This window comes from Eleutherodactylus coqui, chromosome 10, assembly GCF_035609145.1.
Source record: "Eleutherodactylus coqui strain aEleCoq1 chromosome 10, aEleCoq1.hap1, whole genome shotgun sequence".
NCBI classification, from domain to species: domain Eukaryota; kingdom Metazoa; phylum Chordata; class Amphibia; order Anura; family Eleutherodactylidae; genus Eleutherodactylus; species Eleutherodactylus coqui.
Genome location: NC_089846.1, coordinates 23,676,561 through 23,697,017, shown reverse-complemented (window position 1 = coordinate 23,697,017; position 20,457 = coordinate 23,676,561). Strand labels below are relative to the sequence as shown.

The following is a 20,457-nucleotide window of genomic DNA, read 5'->3' as shown; positions in this document are numbered from 1 at the left end:
TGATCAGGGATGAACTGCAGTGGTCACATGTCATTATGTTGGCATATCATCGTAGAGTAGTGGGGACATTGGGCACCATTGGAAAAGAAGTGGTGGAGGATTGGGTGAGATGAGCATATCTTAACCCTTTGCAATCCAATTTTGGATTTAGGGTTTCCTAGGGGGTTTTCTCTTTCTGCTATTATACAACAGCACCATCTGCTGGCTAGAGCCAGTACTGTGGTATGGATCATGCTAGAGAGGCCCCCGACAACAGAGCGGCCAGTAATGTACAGTAAGAATACCCTGCCGGACGTCTTCCGACATCGGAGCTGTGCAGCCTTCAATCAGAATGTCTTTAGACGTCAGACAGTGGATTGGAAAGGGTTAATATGTTTTTTTTTCTACACTGTGAGTACCTTTCCAAAATAAATGTTACTTGGACACTCCCTTTAAGCTGGCCACATACATTAGATGTACATCTGCCAAACCCTCTGATTGTGGAGGAACCATCCAAATATCTAATGTGTATGGCACCTACCCAACACAGTTGAAATCCCTTAGCCCGTCCATCTGTTGGCGGGGAAGATAGGGATTGGGTTGTGGGATTTCAATGGTCCGGACCTTTTGATCTCATGAGATGAGCTGCCGCCAGACACCTCTCTTCATTCAGAACTCATGCACTTTCGGCTGAGCATGCATGTATATGGAGGGTCAGCAAGAGTGCTGTTGGGGGAACAGTCATTCAGCTAACAACCACTCATGCGCTCTAGCTATAAAAAGCCAATCTCTATAGAAAAGCGTGTGGAAGAAGACAAATCAGTCACTTGCATAGAGGGTCGCGAGGGTGGATTGGGCAGTAATTTAGACGTATGTTCTGTATTCTGATCACTGCGTCCGTCTTGGCTCATTAGCCGATAGAGACCTCGCAGGAAGCATTCTGCCACTCTTCATGTATAGGTGTTGGATCCGTAATGCTGTCTGATTGCATTATAAAATCTCACTTAAAGTGAGCCTCCAGTTTCAGGACACAATTTTGTCCTGAAGGGGGCTATATTACTTGGTGCTCTTTTTTATTCTTGTACAGCCGCCAGTCTTACTGCTTCTGAGGCCCCGATCTGGTGATCCAAAACTGCTTGTTGCTTTCTGATTGGCCAGGGTTGCTCAAGTGAGCAGTACGGGACAAAGTAGAGCATCACGTCTTAGACTACCCAATGCACAGGAAGTCATAACATGATGACATGTGACATCATTAGAAGGTAGAGGGGCCAGCTTAAGGGGTTAAGAGATATTGGGGGGTCCCAAGATAAACTTTTGCACCCGGGCCCATGAGCTTTTAGCTACGCCCCTGGGCCAGGTATTTGGTTTTTGTACTAAAGCTCAATACATGCAAGCTACATTTCTTCTGTCTTTACACCTCTTATATTAATATGTGTGGTATGGGATTTAATATGGGGTCTAATGCTGGTTTCTCTTTCCATTTCCAGTAAACGGCAGCACAAGATGCCGTATCACTACTACGAGCCAAGGGGTTCCGACGAGTGCACCACATACATTCAGAACGAGCGTGGACGAAGAGGCAACCACCACCGCTTCATCACAGAGAAACTGGTTTTTGCCCGCTGGGCATCTGTATATAACATCTCCTTCTCACACCCTGAGTGGTTCAAAGATCCAGACAACTAAATTAGTGGTGTTTTCTGTCTTGTCTGTCCCACTTCACTGGTCTCCCGGTGTGGAATAAAGTCCTCTGCAGCTTTAGACAAAACTGAGGTCTAGGAATTACCTAAAAGACAGTTAAACGTCTCCAAGTATGATGTCTGAATGCTGAAACCGCTGATTTTCGTAGGCTGGTGCATGGCCAAAACGTACGGACGTGTAAACAGAGGGCTATGGAGAACTGCGTATGTCTGACATCATTATGCTGGTAGATCGAGGTTAGTTGAGTTGCCTTGGACAGAGCTCAGTGTTATCTTCTATTGTATTACACAGCTGTAGACTACAAATAACACCAGTGCACGGCGCTGGGTTCTTAAAGGGTACGAGGCAAATAATCAGTCTGTGGTCCCCACTTCTCCTCTGTGACCTTGTTGCTGTCATTCCATGTCTGCTGTGATTGTACATGATGGCAGTTGACTGTCGGCTATGTACCTGTGTGCATTTTGTAGATATGGACCATTATACAACAGTAATTAAAGGAAAGAAGACAACAGAATGACCGTGGATGGGCGTCCCCGATAGAGTTGCTTTCTTTGGACAGTTAGGTCCTCGAATATGGGCATTAGACACAGTGCAAGGCTTAGAACTAGGTCCAGGCCACCCATAAAATGTTGACTGTCCATGTAGATAGTGGTGTACACTTTGGTGGACCTTGACAGTCGTGGGTCTTATAATTGGGGATGTACTTACCTCTCTATACTTGTGATCCTGATTGTAAACCTGGGAGTCCATCTGACGGAGTCTTGGGAACCACAGACCTGTAAAGAGCACTTAGATCTTGAGGTCCTAAGAGTGAAGGTCTTGAGTAATTACACTTTCACATTTATGCCAGAGCTCACTTTCATGCAGATGCCGTCATTTCCCGCATAGGTTGAAGCACAATTCCCTTCAGCTCCATACGTCACGCCATGTGTTTCATATGGAGACATTTTGTTGTAGCTCAGGTGTCCTCCACTTGCGTCTTCTCGTCTAGGCTCATTACTGATATGATGCTCACATCCATGTACTATGTATACTTTTCTCTGTACCGACTGCACATTAAAAGACTGTGAGTAATATTTTATATAAATGGTGAAGACAGGGAATGGTTGCATACAGAAATTACAGGTCAGTGGATGCTATATACCAAAGTGGGGCTATTGTGCATGAGACATGGACGTTGGAAATATAGAACTATGGTCAATATGGAGCAATAGTCTCTGGTGATGCTGGTAAACCGCTTTGCATTGTATGGATGTTTGGTATTGTGTGTTATATACATGATCATGCTTTTTTATCAGTATGCCAAACTGAGCTTGGTTTTTTCAAGAGGCCATAGAATCATGGATTGGTAGAGTTGGAAGGGACCTCCAGGGTCATTGGGTTCAACCCCCTGCTCAGTGCAGGATTCACTAAATCATCTTAGACAGATCAGCCACATTGGTTTGAGCTCAGGTGGTAAAGACTGCCATGGCATTGGGTTTACCGCCATGGTAAGATAGCAAATGTTGGTCAGTAAGGGTAAAGTTTTTCTTTAGGGTGAGTACCTACAAGGTGTGAGTAGACTTATAATGCCAGGCATGATCCTCTGGGAAATTTGAATATGCAAAAGGGAATGGAACAATGCCTCCACAGCGCCACCTATTAGAAGGCAGCATTCCTGAAAGTTTATGCCAGACCTTTAGATAGGCCTTGTAATAACGACTGGGAATAGAAGCCAAAGCCAGAGTCTTCTCCAGAAGGAAACGATAACCAGGTACAGACAGACTGTTTTGGTCTGACATTGACTTGCAGGAATGCTACCTTCCAATAGGTGGCGCTGTAGAGGTATTGTTCCATCCCCATTTGCACCTGCTAGATCATGAGAACCTTATAGACTCCAAGTAATACCCATTTATAGTTATTTTCATTCCATAAGGGCAATTCTGCATTTGTGTGCCGACTGGAAGTGCTGTGCATCTGCCCAATAAATATGCAATGCCTGCCGCATTTGTTTGAGGGGGTAGAGCACCATGGATATAATGGTCATGTTTTCTTGCCATGCCCATAGCAGAGCACGCAATTATGTGAAGTCTTGGGTTTTAAAAAGAGACAATGGATAAATACAGTATGGCTAATCATGAATCTCATTACCTTAGGGGCTTCTTGATAAATAATGATAACTGCATTGAGCACATAATCAGCTCTTTGCAGGGCATTAAAAGCATGGCATTAGGGCAGTACAAGTATCACCTATGTATCTATACTTTATGGGGCTATGAAGACCAAGCTTTCCTCTAAGCTTTTGTAGCTTGTGAAGGAGGAAGTTAGTGACCTGTGTAGTCCAAATTGGGTGATCGACATCAGCGGCAAATAATTTGACATAATTAGATAAAGTAGTTAATGGGTTTATGGTAACATCCCTGGGGTAAAGGATGAAGTTATCTGTGCAACCCTGATGGTTTAGAGTAGGGCTGTGAAGGGATTATTGTCAGAATTCCTGGTAGTGCAGTGTAAGGTATTGAAGGGATGTAAGTGCCCCTGGTGGTCTAGGGTAAGGCAGTGAAGGCATTACTGTCAGTATCCCTGTGGTCTAAAGTAAGGTACTGAACAGATGTCAGTATTCCTAGTGGTCCAGGGTAAGGCAATGAAGGGATTAATGTCAGTATCCATGGTGGTCCAGAGTTAGGCAGTGAATTGATGTCAGTATCCCTGGTGGTCTAGTGTAGAGCAGTGAAAGGATTTCAATATCTCTGGTGGTCTAGGGTAGAGCAGTGAAGAGATGTCTGTATATCTGGTGGTCTAGGGTAGGGCAGTGATGAGATGTTAGCATCCTTGGTGGTTTAGGGCAAGGCAGTGACGGGATTAATATCAGTATCCCTTATGGTCTAGGGTAAACAGTGAAGGGATGTCGGTTTTTATGGTGATCTCAGGTAGGGCAGTAATGGGATGTCAGTATTCCTGGTGATAAGGCAGTGATGGGATTAATGTCATTACCCCTGGGGGTCTAGCTCAGAAGGAAGGGTTACTGTTGCATACCTGGTGTCCTGTGGGTTACTCACACCTCCAGGCTCCAGTATTATCCCTGCAGCAGGAAGGCTCAGACTGCAATGAACAGACATCCCCTCTCTCACAACAACTAATCCCTATGATCCCCTTTCCTACATTGCTTGCTATTCATGCCCCATATCTCTTTTTTTGCAGACTGCTGCCCATGCTTTCCCTTCAGGATAGTTTTAATCTGTAGCAGGAAGCTGAACTCTGATAGTTCAGCTTTCTGCTTCTCCTTGCACTGACTATAGATATTAATTAGTACAGGGAGGAGATGGACAGAACTGTGCAACTATAATGATATGGCTGCACAGCTCTTCCAAGGATTGGGCAGCACAATTCAGAAGCGCTCTGCCTGATCATTAAGGGGAGGGCTCAGGCAGACTTTTTGAGGGCAGCAAAATTTTCTAAGCTATGCTGCCACGAAGTAAGAAGTCTATATGTAGACTATAATAGAAAGTTAAGAGTGTAACAAGTAGCAGCCAATAGTCTTGTTGTTGAAGCTCTCTCCTGTGTGCAGAAGTGCCTATTCTATAACATAGTCTCTTTTGTACATAGGCACTTTTAGACATCCGCGATGTGTAATTACACAGCTTTCCTGCAAACACTGCAATTGGTGCACAAGCAGAACCGAGCCTTAGGCTTCTTTCACACGAGCGTCATTTTAACGCTAAAAATGGTGACCATCCGAGCTTAAAACCGCATGAACGAAGAATAGCCGCGACCAAGACTTGGTCGCGGCTATTTTTCGTGATTTTTAAACGGCTGGCTGGGGTGTCTTGCAGTGAACTGATGCTGCAACCCCGAAATCCCTCGGTCGCCAGAACAATTTAAATGACTTGAAATGCCTCACTAGATAGCCGCTGTTAAACTCCCTCCCTTTTTCGTCCGGCTCGCATAGACTCTGATAGGAGTCTATGGAGCCTCCAGCGTTTTGCCGTCAAAAGATAGGACAAGACCTATCTTTAGACGCGAAAGATAGTTGGGCATTAAAATAACGCGCCTATGTTCTTTTTTTTTGCAGTGCAATTGTTGGGTTCCAAGAAACGCAATTTTTTAACGCGCCTACTTTTTGTCAAAACCACGCTCGTGTGAAAGAGGCCTTATGTTGTGTCTACACGGAACAATATTGTGCAAACGAGTGAAACTGAATGATAGTCATTCAGTTTACACGCAAGCCAACGACTGGAAGACAAACGAGAATCGTACGCTTCTCATTGGTCATTTAGTTTTAGGCGGCCTAAAGATCAGCGTCAGCTTGTGCCCTGAGGGCTTAGTCACACGGGCGCTTTGGCGCCCGTGTTACTGCAGGTAGAAGACGGACGCACTTCAGGACGGACGTCTCTCTGCAGCGACGGCAGAAAGAACATGTGACCGGCTTCATTGCCGGTCATGTGTTCTTTCTTCGGCCCTGCGGGGAGTCATCCGTCCTAAAGTGCGGCCTTCTTCTTCCTGCAGTAAGTTCTCAGTCACACGGGCACATCGGCGCCCGTGTGACTAAGCCCTTATCGTTCGGAGTCTAACTGCACGAACGTGAACGGGCTGGTGATGACGTCACCAGCTAATTTGCTTGGGCAAACGAGATTCTTGATTTCTGATTTAATTTGGAATTAATCGTGAGATTCTCGTCCCATGTAAAAGGGGTGTTGGAAAATGTTTACCCTGTCCCAATTCGTGCATCCCCAGGATCCCTTTAAGTGATTACTATTGGGCCACGCTACAGTACATGCAACTGTAATAGCCTGTGCTACATTTTTTCCAGATTCATCCCCCTCCCAAAGAAAGTTTTCTTCATCTGCAAAATGATATGTTGTGACTCTCTTACAGAAATATGCAATTCCTGGTGTGTAGTTTAGCATAGATAGGATGTCTTACCTGAACCAAATAAGCATTAGCTTTGCGGCTGGAACATAATTTTATGTCCATACTCTTGCAGGTTTCTCAGGAAGAAAGCAAAAGCTATTTGGTAAATTTAAAAGAGCGCTAAACCTAAAGTCAGCTACTTGTATAGTACAGCCAAAATACCGTAAAGAGCTGCTAATATCTTTCACATAATGAAATGGTTTGAAGATCATGGGGGACAGTGCTCTTGATATCATTGAGACTTGTAGAATAGGGCTACATGTCATCTTTAGCTGCGACACACATCACTCAGCCAAAGATTGCAATGTAATGGAAGTCAACGCAAGAAATCCAGTGTTTTGACAGCATCTTGCGAGCCATAACGGTACCGCATTAACTTCAATCACACTGCAAGGCTATACTGTAATCTTTGGCCATGTGACCGGTGTCAAAATCAAAGTTCTCGTGTAGAGCTAGAGTTAGACCCTTGAGTCTGAAATGGTGGCTTACAGGCATTAGATTGCATTCAACTTCATAGGAAATGGAAGTGTTCTTTTAAGAAATCTAACAAACAGGAAAACTACAGGGTCGTCATGTGACTTCATATGATTAGATATGTATGTCATGTGACTTCATATGATTAGATATGTAATAGCATCGCCACATATTAGAAGAAATATTCTGCTCTGGAATCTAGAATAACATTCATAATTTTGTTTTTATCACCTATTTGATCAGGTTTTTCCCAGCACAGGTAAAGGAACAGGATGGGCCGAACTGATACATGGTTATGATTAGTGCAGGTACGAAGGGGCAAAGCTTTAAATCCTGCCCATCCTGCCTCCTCAGGCCTTATACTAGGCATGAAGGTCATTCCATGCCAAATCATCACATCCTCCCAGCCTAACCAAATGTTTATGGGAAGTGAGCTGCCTTAGCTTTAAAACAAGTCTAAGATGAAAGCTCTATCAGAAGCAAAGTTCGTTTTTTTTTTGTTTGTTGACCTTGTACGAATAAATTTCACATTTTTTCTCATGTTTGCTACCCTGCTATATGAATACCGCATCTGACCTGAGGGTTAAAATTTTACACGTGTAATTTGCTTTAGGTCCTCTACAATCCTACCAAATATCATGAACATCTGAGATGGTTGGGTTGAAAAGTTTCTTTTTTTGTGACCATTTGGCATGAAATGACCCATCATACAGGGTTAGTATAAATGATCTTCCCAAATTGAAACCCTTTATAACTCTTGTTTAATGACACTCAGATACATAAATTTAATATCAATGGAAAACGAAGCTCAAAACGTGTTGTTGCACAACATCAAAAATGTTTTCCTCATCAGAGGTCAGTGTGGCCCCCTTTGTCACTGGACATGCATGGAGCCTGTAGTCAAGTTCCTGCCATACATGTAGTAGCGGATCACGACTGACTGATGCAATGGCTTCTGTGATGTGTCCTCGCACATCATACATGGTGGCTGGTAAGGGTGCCAGGTGGACTCTAACACCCCTTCAGAGGAAAAACATCACAAGTAAGGGTCGAGGAATGTGGAAGTCTAGGAAGACGATCACTATCGCCACAACCTGCACGGCCAATCCATCTGTTTGGTAGTCGCCTATTGAGCTCACTGAAGACTCCATGAAACCATCGCTTTCCATTAGACTTCACATACTCTCGTAGAAAGAACGTTGCCTAACTTTGACGTCCGGTTTCAGGTGTGTAACAATTGCAATCGAGAGGGATAACGTTTGTGCAGAATCTTCCACACAGTCATCGGCGGGACGTCCAATTCTCTGCTTGCTCTGACGGTGGATTTCTGAGGAGTTGCACGGACGCACTGCACTGTTTCCACGTTTACTGGTGGACGGCCGGATGATTTTCCCTTACAGATGTAACCTTTTTCCTTAAAATTGGAGTACCATTCACGAATTGTGCGCCTGCTGGGTGGATCTTCACCAAACATTGTTCAAAAGTTACGTTGCACACTAATAACTGACTGGCAGACGTGAAAATCAAGGACACAAAATGCTCTCCTGTCTTCGTTGACATTTTGTCTCATATCCCCCTATAGATGACTACAGCAGAATAGACTTTTTTGACCTCATTTAACGAAAACTGTCTGACCGTAAGACTGTGCTTTAACAACCAATCACAGCACAGCTTTCATTGTACCTCAGCAGCTTGAGAAATGCAAGCTGTGTTGCGATTGGTTGGGCCACAAGGACACACACTTGTAGACGGTTCTGATCAACGAGAGTTTTCTGGTTCCATTAATATCAAATGTATGTATCTGAGTGTCATTAAACGCAGTTATAAGGTTTTCGGATCAGGAAGATCATTTGTAGCAACCCTGTATATTGTATATATTTTATCTGGAGCGTTCCTTTAACAAACCTCTGAGAGATGAGGCCCATAAATCTATTTCACCTCCATTTTTCTCTATTTTACATGTCAGGTGAAGGCAACAGTGAGGGACCATGAATGAGGGCCCACCATAATTGCGTGAATGAAAGGCATTGTGATGCCTCTATTGTACTCAAATTTGATAGCTGTTCCTACCTATGTTGATGGCGGCTTTATTGAGTTACCCTCAACACAACTTTGGCATACGGGCGCCTTCAATCTAGAGAGAGGTCAAGATTGCCCAGTGCTGTTCTTGGTTTCTCTTTGGCTGTCCATAGAGATGAATGGAGTAGCAGCATGCATGCTTGGACACTGCTCCATCCATAGAGAAGGACTTGTGACCGGTGTGGGTCCCAACGGTTGGACCCAACCAATTAGACACCCACTATCCTGTGGATAGCGGATACACTTTAATCTTGGGATAACCCCTTTAAATATTTGAAAAGAATCACATTGGCTCATAGGAGTCAATCAGAGCGATTTTTATTTTTCTGGTACCCTGGTTTTCGATTGATTGTTTCTGAGTCCATGTTGATACATGAAGCACATACCTCCCAACACTAATATCTTTTGCTGAACGGTTCCTTTGAATGGGACTCCAGAGAGGTGGGGCTTTCATATGTTTGCATAAAATGGGCGTTCTTGTGTAGAACTAGGCGGGGCCTAAAATGTCCCAGAAATTGGGATACAAATATTAAGAGGTATGGAAAACAAATATAGTGATGTGTGATCAGATTGAGCTGCTAAAAGGGCATCAGAAATTCTACTATTTTATTACAGTATTTTTGAAACGCTGGTAAAAAGGAGAAACAGAGCCGTGCGATACGCCGGGTACTTTTCTAAAATACATTAAAATGTGCGAAATGAGGTTCTTTCGTGTTCTTTTATAAAACCATGGAGAATATATTATAATGTTACGGGAAGTCTTTATGGCCAGACTAAGAGGACACGCAGGGTCCTGCCGTATATTCCATCCATATATCTTGTCCCAAAAATTCTCGGATCGTCTTAGACGATGTGTGGCATGTCTATGAGTAGATTGCTGAGATACTTTTTAAATGAAGGCTAAAACTGTGACAAAAATCAATTGTGTTGGATTTCACAGAAAAATAAATAAATCTAATTTTAATATCAAATCTGATGTTTTCTTGAAATAGTTATTCTAGCACTGTGGGCCAGAAGAGACTACGTGGCACGTGCATCCCGGGTCACACTGCCCTACCAAAGGGGAATGGTGCCCTCCAAACACAGGTTTCCAAAGGTTCATCAGAAGACATCGATTCTGGAAAAGGGTTTCTTGCATCAAATTCCTGATAAGACCGCACAATGATTTTTAGGCTGGCTTGAATTTAACAATCAACTAGCAGCACACGAAAAATGCATGATGGCCGCGTGTTTAGATGCAACGATTATTGCTCAAACGATCGATTTTGAGCAATTTTTGAGCGATCATCGCTCCGTGTAAACGGGCCTTAAAGGGGTTGTCCCGCAAAAGCAAGTGGGGTTAAACACTTCTGTATGGCCATATAAATGCACTTTGTAATATACATCGTGCATTAAATATTGGCCATACAGAAGTTATATACTTACCCCCTCCGGTGTTGGCATCCCCGTCTCCATGGCGCCGACCAAAGCCTTCTTCTGCTTCGATTAGACGCGCTTGCGCAGTCTGCCTCTTCTGTCCCGTTGAAGGGGCCGCTCCGGCGTGCTCGCGCCGCACAGGTCTTCTGCGCATGCGCAGACCAGCTGTGCGGCGCGAGCACGCTGGAGCGGCCCCATTCAACGGGACAAAAGAGGGCAGACTGCGCAAGCGCATCTAATCAAGGAATAGGATTTGGTCGGCGCCAGGGAGACGGGGACGCCAACACAGGGGGGGGGGGGGCCTGTAGGTAAGTATATAACTTCTGTATGGCCAATATTTAATGCACGATGTATATTACAAAGTGCATTTATATGGCCATACAATAGTGTTTAACCCCACTTGCTTTTGCGGGACAACCCCTTTAAGTTGTTTAGCTCTGCTAGCTGTAATTTAAAAAAAAAACAATGCAAGAAGTTCACAACATAAATACAGCACCAGAACCAAACTCAGTTCATAAATACAGCACCACAACTGAGCTCAGTACATAAATACAGCACCAGAACCAAGATAATACAAACACAACACCAGGACAAACTCAGCACATAAATACCGCACCACAACTGAGCTCAGTACATAAATACAGCACCAGAACCAAGATAACACAAACACAACACCAGGACAAACTCAGCACACAAATACAATGCAAGAACCAAGTTGAGAACATAAATACAGTACCAGAATCAAACACATAACATAAATATAGCCCCAGAACTGGGCTCGGTATATACATACAGCGCAAAAAGCAAGCTCATAGTATAAATACACAACCAGGACCAAATGCAATGTACAAATACAGCTCCAGAACCAAGTCAGTACATAAATACAGCACTAGAACCAAGCTCTTTACTTAAATACAATACTATAAACCAGCTCATTAGATAAATACAGCATTAGAATTAAAATCAATGCAGAGATACATCGCAAAGCTAGACTAACCCACTGTCATGTACGTTTGTACCATGTAAAACTACACTATAGCTTTAATAATGGTAAAGCTATGCAGAGAGTTATTGTGTCACAAACAAAAATGCTATCACTCAACATCACTCAGTAGACCATATAGTGACTACAGTAGCAGTACTGATCAGATGTAATCAAAAAGAGAATAAACATTTTCAATCGGTGACTCACAGGTGACGTCAACACCGATTAGAATTGACTCTTTCCTTTTTTTCATCACATGGCCCAGACCTCCATGACGACTTTATTTGACTAACATTCATCATTGCTGAGTTTGCCACACATTCATACAATGTACCACTGAAAATAACAGCATCACATTATCTAGGACCTCCTGAATAAATAAACTGTCCCCTGCTGTGCCACCATGCACCCATAATGAAGAGCCATCTACTAATGCTCCCACATCGTCACCCAGCTACTGGCATACAGAGAAAGCTGGGCATCTTTTGGCCATGGTCCTGCAGTAAGACACAGAAGAGAAGGAGTGAAGATGTCATCACACCACATACATCAAACAGAAGGTGCAATATAGAGTCAAGCAGGACTACCTTGCACCCTTCAGAGCCTCTAATATATTTCATTGTGTCCACATCTTGAGATGTCAGAGAGGTGTTCCACACCGAGGACCCCCTAGGACAGAGATCTGCGTAGTATCAAAGGTTCCCTCTCTAATGCATTATTTGAATGGCTGATTGTAAAACTATATTTATGTTTGGCTGGCCATAAGTTACACCTCCCCTGTGCATGCAGTGTAAGTCAGAAGTATATGGTCGAAGGGTTGGAAGACATATTCCTTGGACGGACGTCTACGACGCATGACGCTGTATAGACATAAAGTCCCATAGGCTCCTATTTGGGATATGCGGTGTTCTTCTTTTTAACTTGATGCCTCTGTGTAGAATTATGTACTCAACTACACTTTTCAATAGAGCAAAACAAAAAAGTTTTAACAAAATATACCAGCGCATCATAGGCATAAAAAAGCTTTTTTGGCCTCCATCGGGTGAATGGGCGCCTATGGAAATGTTCGACAAATACGGCGAGGCCAGTGTGAGTGCACCCTTCCAGCTGACTGCAGAGGTTTGAGAGACCCACAGAGAGCAGCTGATATTTATCATCCAGCTGAGACATTTCCTCAGACTGCTAACGGTACCCGAGAGACTTCATTTTTCTCCTTTACGGGGAGCCTGGCAGGTGTTCGGCTCACTAGTCACAGCTGGTGTAAAATTTTAATGAATGTCTGCTGACAGAAAATGCCTTATAGCTGTGGAGGTAAAGAAAAGTCTGAAAGCAGCCAAAAAGTATACACTAGAGATGAGCGAGCACCAAAATGCTCGGGTGTTCGTTACTCGAGTCGAACTTTCAGTGATGCTCGAGAGTTCGTTTCAAGTAATGAACTCCATTGAAGTCAATGGGTGACTCGAGCATTTTTGTATATGACCGATGCTCGCTAAGGTTTTCATTTGTGAAAATCTGCAAAACCCAAGAAAGTGATGGAAATGACACAGAAACGGATGGGGCAGGCGAGGGGCTACATTTTGGGCTGCATCTCAAGCTCCCAGGTCCCACTATTAAGCCACAATAGTGGCAAGAGTGAGACCCCCCCCCCCTCCCCGCACTGTCAGCATAAAGATCGTTCTCCTCTGCCACAGCTGTAACAGCTGTGGCAGAGAAGAACGATGTTAGCCCATTGAATTCAATGGAGCCGGCAATACAGCCGGCTCCATTGAAAGCAATGGGCTGCCGGCGTACGCGGGATGAATTGTCGGGAAGGGCTTAAATATATAAGCCCTTCCCTGCAATTCATCCAGAAATGTGTAAAAATAAAAAAAAAAAATATATACTCACCTGGTCCCAGCAGACGGAGTTCAGCACAGCAGGCTGCAGTTTCCCTGAACTGCTCTGAACAGCTGTGAGTAGCATTCAGCTGAGAGCTGCCCCTGAGCCAATCAGAGGCAGCCCTCACTCACCTATTCATGAATTCATGAATGGGTGTGAGTGAGGGCTGCCTCTGATTGGTCAGGCTGTGACCAATCAGAGGCAACTCATTCAGCAGGCGAGGATTTTAAATCCCCGGCAGCTGAATACTACTCACAGCTGTTCAGAGCAGTTCAGGGAAACTGCAGCCTGCTGCGCTGAACTCCGTCTGCTGGGACCGGGTGAGTATATATATATTTTTTATTTATTTTCTGGATGAATTGCAGGGAAGGGCTTATATATTTAAGCCCTTCCCGACAATTCATCCCGCGTACGCCGGCAGCCCATTGAATTAAATGGAGCCGGCTGTATTGCCGGCTCCATTGAATTCAATGGTCAGTGCTCGTTTAATCAAGACGAGTACCACGTGGTGCTCGTCTCGAGTAACGAGCATCTCGAGCACCCTAATACTCGAATGAGCATCAAGCTCGGACGAGTATGCTCGCTCATCTCTAGTATACACTAAATGAACTACACTGTGAATCCCTTATACACTACAAAGTGCACAGTATGACTCCCTAATAGACTGCAGCCCTCAAAGAGTAACCTGGTCATACACTGCTTGAACCACATGGTGACTCCCTCATATACTGCACCTCCTACAGTGTAACCCCTTCACACACTACACCTCCCACAGTAAGACCCCCTCACAAACTACACCTCCCACTGTGTGACTCCCTCATACACTACACCTCCCATTGTGTGACCCCTTCACATACTACACTTCCCACAGTGTGCCTCCTTCAAACATACCTCCCACAGTAAGACAGCCTCATACACCACACCTTCCACTGTGTGACTCCCTCATACACTACACCTCACACAGTGTGACTCCCTCATATACTACAAACAATGTGACTCCTATCATAGAGTACACTTCCCACAGTGTGACCCCCTTCACACACTACACCTCCCACAGTAAGACCCCATCATACACTACACCTCCCACAGTGTGACCCACTCATATACTACACCTCACATAACTTGCCTCCCTCATAAACTTTATCTCCAACAGTGTGACTCCCTCATATGCTACACCTCCTGCAGTGACACCATATACTACACCTCCCACAGAGTGACCCCCACATACATTACACCTCTGTCAGTATGCCTCCCTCATACACTACACTTCTCACAGTGTGACCCCTTCACCTACTGCACCTCCCATAGTGTTCCTCCCTCGTACACTACATCTTCCACAGTGTGACCCTTCACATACTACACCTCCCAGTGTAACCCCCTTAACATACACTACACCTCCCACAATGTGACCCTCTCATAGATTACACCTCCCACAGTATGAACTACAGATCCCACAATGTGAGCCCTTCAAATACTACACCTCCCATGGTATTCCTCCCTCATACAATACACTTCCCACAATGTGAACCCTTCACATACTACTCCTCCCAGTGTGTTTCCTAACACAAACTACACCTCCCCCAAGGTGACCCCTTCACACACACTACATCTCTCACAGTGTTACCCTTTCACACACCACATCTCCCAGTGTGTGACCCCTTCACACACACAGTACATCTCTCACAGTGTTACCCTTTTACACACTACACCTCACACAGCGTGCCTCCCTTATACACTACACCTCCCACAGCGTGCCTCCCTCATACACTCCCACAGTGTTAACCCATGCATGGGAGATATGGCACAAGAATCCAACACACACCAGTGTACAATATTGAACGAGTTAACCATTTAGCTGCTAACTATTTACTAAGAAGGTAGATATACTAATATATATGAGTGTTTGCATAGGCTGAAGTGAGAAACATATCAAACGACATAATATATAATAAGTATAAACAATAATATAAAGTATAATAATATAGTCTGTCAGGCTACCAGGCTGCATCTGGAATTATCATGGAAAATACAATCCTAATCTTGGCCTGACCTGAAAAGTACCTCATATGGGCTGAGGCTTGTTCTGTCAAGTGTGTACATTACAAAGAAGAGTGCCAGGGGGAGGCACTCGGTCCATTGTCTATTGAGCTCTGCCATGGCCTTCTGGATCTTGTTTTTTAAGGTACCATTTAAGCTCTCTGCCCTACTACTGCTTTGTGGATGTTATGGAGCATGAAAGGCCTGTTCTACCACCAATTCTTTCATTACTTCCTGCATCACTTTTCTCGTGAAGGGAGTGCCTCGGTCACTCTCAATTGTCTCTGGTACACTGCACCTGTATACCACCACAGAGATCAGTTTTTGGCGGTGGCGTTTTTGAGGGGGTAGGCCAGACTGCTTACCCTGAGAACAGGTTCAGGCAGACCAGAAAGTAGCCTATTTGAAGACGCTGGAACGGGTAGTCAGGACGAGGAGCGCACTTCACAGGAGTCTGTACAGACCTACCCACATTGTTCTGTGCACAAATCGGGCAGCCCTGTGTGTATTTAGCTCCCGTGACGCTAAATCCTCATGGATACCAGTGACTAGCAGCCACATCTGTCATAGCTGTTTGAGACAGGTGTGTATTTCCATGGGAGGCCGGAGCCATGATGGGATAGAGGGCCTGCGGAAGACAGAGTTCGTTGGATACCATTCGTGTACCTCCAGGTCTCTCTGCCCTTCCTTCTGGTTCCCATTGTTTTTTTTCCCCCTTGGCTGCCTGCTTTTGTACCTGCATCAACAGGTTATAATCCACTGGGGGTAACGTCTGAAGAGGTACCTGTACCGCCCCAACCCATGAAGGATTACGTCTGAGCTTTTCTGTGGCTGTCTTTGCAGCCTGATCAGTTCGCTGATTTACGGTTGCCCCTTTTGTGCCATCCTTAGAGTGGCCACTTATTATGCTTTCAGGCCACTCTCTCGGGCAGCAAGAGGGCTTCCAGCAGTACCTGTACACCTTTTCTGTTTTTCATTGGTGTTTCATTTGCTTTCCAGATGGGTTCATAGTCATGAGCAATGCCAAAGACATAGCGTTAGTCCATGCAGATGTTAGTCACGTCCTCTTGAGCATGCTTGCATGCTTCTTCCAGAACTTACAATTCAGCTTCTCGGGCTGACATGAGATGGAAAGGGTTCGTCTTTGACCACATTATGTAAGGAGAGCACAACATAACCTGTAGAGAACCTGCCTTCTTCACCAAACCTCGATCCATCCACAAAGAGTGCAAAATCAGGGTTGTCTAATGCCTGATCAACAACATGACTGAATTCACTGTCTCTGAGTGGCATGAGCAGAGCGCACTGTAGTCAAAAGTGATGTTCTGTGGACAAATGTTTGAGCTGAACTTGTGTTAGTATGACCGGGACATCATGGAGCCTAATACTGTCACAGGAAGATTTAAACCTATCTTAGAACTTTTATCGAGCTGCTGCAACTGTTTCTAACACAAATGGGGGCACCACAAGCAACAGGGTCAAGGCGTGCTGAGTAATATGCAATGGGACGTTGCTGACCAGGCTGAACCTACATGAAGACAGCGCAGTGTGTCCATTCATTCCTGTACAGTAAAGCCTGAAAGGCTTAGTATAGTCCGGTAGCCCCAGGGCTAAGAAGAAAGACAAAAAAAACTAGACCACCGTCTTCAAGGTGTGAAAAAAATGTAGTGTTTTTTAATTTTTCAATGCCTGGTCAGGCAAGCAGAAAAGGTTTACTGGGCAGGCAATGTTTATCACTGCTTAACCTGAACTTCTGAGTTCATGAATATGTAGTGACCTGGACTGGCACTAGAGAAGAGAAGTACTTTACCTGCAAGTTAAAAGCAACTGCTCTAACTACTAGTTCATTTAACAAAGAGTAGTTATGCTGGACTTCATTTAATAAGAAAAGGGAGTCAGGAAACTAAAGAGTTAAGGTTGCTAAGCACCGCCATAAATCAATTAGTTAGCTGCTTAGCTGTGACAGACCACCTGAGTGAGGAAAAAAAATGTGGGGTTTCTGCTTATTTTCGAGTGGCACAGGTTTTTTTATGATAAGCCGTATTAGAAGACCAAAGTGAAAGGGCAGTATGGAGTGAGACAATGAAGAGGTCAGTCAGAGGAGAGGGAGAGGAGCCAAGATAGACATGGAGGAAGCCGACAGCCATGTGAAGCCCTAGCACACCGCTTTTTCTCCTCCTTTGTCCTGCTGTACTTAGAGACAGGCTATGTAAATGTTCAAGAAATCCTGTGTGCAGATGCTCATAAAATATCCTGATGCTGAGAGAAACTGTTTGTTTTTCCAAACCTGAAGTCTGTTCAAGTCAGGTCTCCTTCCTACCGGACAGCAACACAAACTCACAGCTTCAGACAAGCATTAGAGAATCTTCATAAGATGTTGTGAGTACTAAACAATACTTGAGCACAATGTTTCAGGAATGGCAAAAGTGTTAGTGGGGTTGATAAGGAGTATTTTCTCATCAGTTCTCTCTCTATAGCTCTTCCTCAGATGCTGCCTCCTCAAAGGTTGTTTTTTCCCCCTGTATAAAGTGTTAAACAGTGTATATGCAAGTTGTATATGCAATTTCTTGTGCTTAAGATTAATGCAGACAAACACAGGTCTAAAAGTAAATGGTGTGCTTGCCATTTACCTACATATGTGTGTTAGTCTTATTTCGCTACCAAGAGCTTTTAATCCAGATACTGGCATCATGATCACCTAATTCCATTAGTCGTCCAGATCCTGTTGTATACCTTCAATGGTGCACAAGATTACAAAGAGCATGCTGCATTCATTGCCACTGTGACACGGCTCCTCAGCCGCATCTTAGCAATCGATCAGAGAGTGTAGGCCTCTTCCTACTTGTTGCTCGTTACAAATAGAATACCAAAGCTGCAGTGAAGACTGACACTGACATTTACTAAGGCATAGAAATGAAGATGAAATTCTACCACTATAGAAGTAATGGGAGCAGATCTTGGCTTTTTACATGATGGAGCATGACAATAATATCTGGGAGAGAAAAAAAACTTGAATAATTCTCATAAACCCTCTAATTCCCTTGAACTCATCTGCAGGATAAAATACACATCCCACACTGAGCGGTCATTAGAGTCTTATGTGTAGGGGAGAAATTTTTTTTACCCTAGTCAATATCTGCATTAGGAATGGAGTTTGAATGATATTTACAAATCCAACAGATTTACAGTACGTATGGTCAGATTACATTCTGCATCACACATTTTCCATTCATCACTGCTTGAACTCTTGTCACAACTTTCATCTGTGTGGTCAAGTGTTTCACTCTCATGTAAATATTAATAAGCATATAATCCTCTACACACAATGTTTACCAAATAGCATAAAAATGCACGCAAGTACTACTACTCACCTCATTCGCATACGAATTCACTTGATTCTCTAACCTAACAACTCCTCTCTCCGGAATTCCTGTTATCAGGGAGAGAAGTGAAAGGGAGAAGAGAAAAAAAAAGGAAAAAAAACGTTAACTGTTTCTAGTGTCTTCAGCCTAACGTTAGTCAGGGAATGATCCTGTTGATCATCAATTTATTTCTCTTACATGACGTTATCACACTGAAAACACAACAGTAACACTATTTAACAATTATACACACTGCAAGTCAATCACAGAACCTACATTTACACAAATAACAGCAAGATCATACCTTAAGATTCCTGTATCTTTCCTATTCAACTTCGTATTTGCACAAGCTTATACTTACACACCGTAATAATAATAAATAATAAACTTTATTTGTATAGCGCCAACATATTCCGCAGCGCTTACATAGACAGGGGAATACAGAAAGACAAAAGTACAAACATTACAGAGCCTCGGTTACATAGTAATCACTTGATGGAAACAATAGGGGTGAGGGTCCTGCTCCAACGAGCTTACATACTACGAATAGTGGGGTGATACAGAAGGTAAAGGGGCTGGAGATGTGCACGGTTTTGCGAGGTGGAGAGTGAGGGATGTTATACACAGACAATGGTCAGACATTTAGCCGTGTGATGGCTGAAACAGTATGACTGCAGGAGTGGTTTATGATGGCTAGCAGGGATTGCAGTCAGTAGGTCAGGGAGCATGTTATCAGGCGGAATACAGAGGGGTTTGTTTAGGGACTGCCGTATGCCTCCCTGAAGAGGTGCGTTTTTAGAGCACGCCTGAAGTTCTGCGAGTCCTGGATTGCTCGGGTAGCCTTTGGTAGTGCGTTCCAGAGGACCGGTCTGGAGTAGTCTTGGAGGTGGGAATGATAAGTTCGAATTAAAGGGGCGCTCAGTCTGGTTTCGTTAGCAGAGCGGAGAGCCCGGGCTGGTTGATGGATTGAGATGAGGGAGGCGATATAGGGGGGCGCTGCGCTGTGGAGGGCTTTGTGGATGAAAGTAGCAAGTTTAAATTGTATTCTGTATTTAACGGGCATTTAGGACGGATTGGAGAGGGTAGAGTCTGGTGCAGGGGAGGCCGATCAGCAACGAGTTGCAATAATCGAGCCGGGAGTGGATGAGGGCAACAGTAAGCATTTTTAACGTGTCCACAGTGAGAAAAGAGCGGATTCTTGCGATGTTCTTGAGGTGCAGCTGACATGTTCGGGCCAGAGATTGGATGTAGGGGGTAAAAGAGAGATCAGAATCAAATATGACCCCAAGGCAGCGGGCATGTTGTCTAGGAGTTATGGTGGCGCCACACACTGAGATAGAGATGTCGGGAGGAGGTCGGTTAGTGGAAGGTGGAAATACCAGTAAGTCAGTTTTAGAGAGGTTTAGTTTTAGGTAGAGAGAGGACATGGTGTTAGAGACAGCAGACAGACAGTCGGTGATGTTTTGGAGTAAAGGTGCAGAGATGTCACGGGAAGAGGTGTATAGCTGGGTGTCGTCAGCATAGAGGTGGTATTGGAGGCCAAATCTCCTGATGGTTTGTCCAACAGGGGCTGTGTAGATAGAGAAAAGAAGGGGGCCGAGGACCGAGCCCTGGGGGACCCAAACAGCAAGGGGAAGAGGAGGGGAGGTAGAGCCA

General features: G+C 44.3%; 1 protein-coding gene across 1 annotated transcript in view; it reads left to right on the top strand.

Moving 5' to 3' along the window:
- Positions 1–10,082, top strand: part of ST6GALNAC6 (ST6 N-acetylgalactosaminide alpha-2,6-sialyltransferase 6) — a 47,984-nt gene extending 37,902 nt beyond the window's left edge. Inside the window, exon 5 of the mRNA XM_066580586.1 lies at positions 1,467–10,082. Coding sequence (XP_066436683.1) covers positions 1,467–1,665 — 199 coding nt within the window. The 3' untranslated portion in view covers positions 1,666–10,082. The remainder of the gene's footprint in view (positions 1–1,466) is intronic.
- The last annotated feature ends 10,375 nt before the right edge of the window (positions 10,083–20,457 follow it).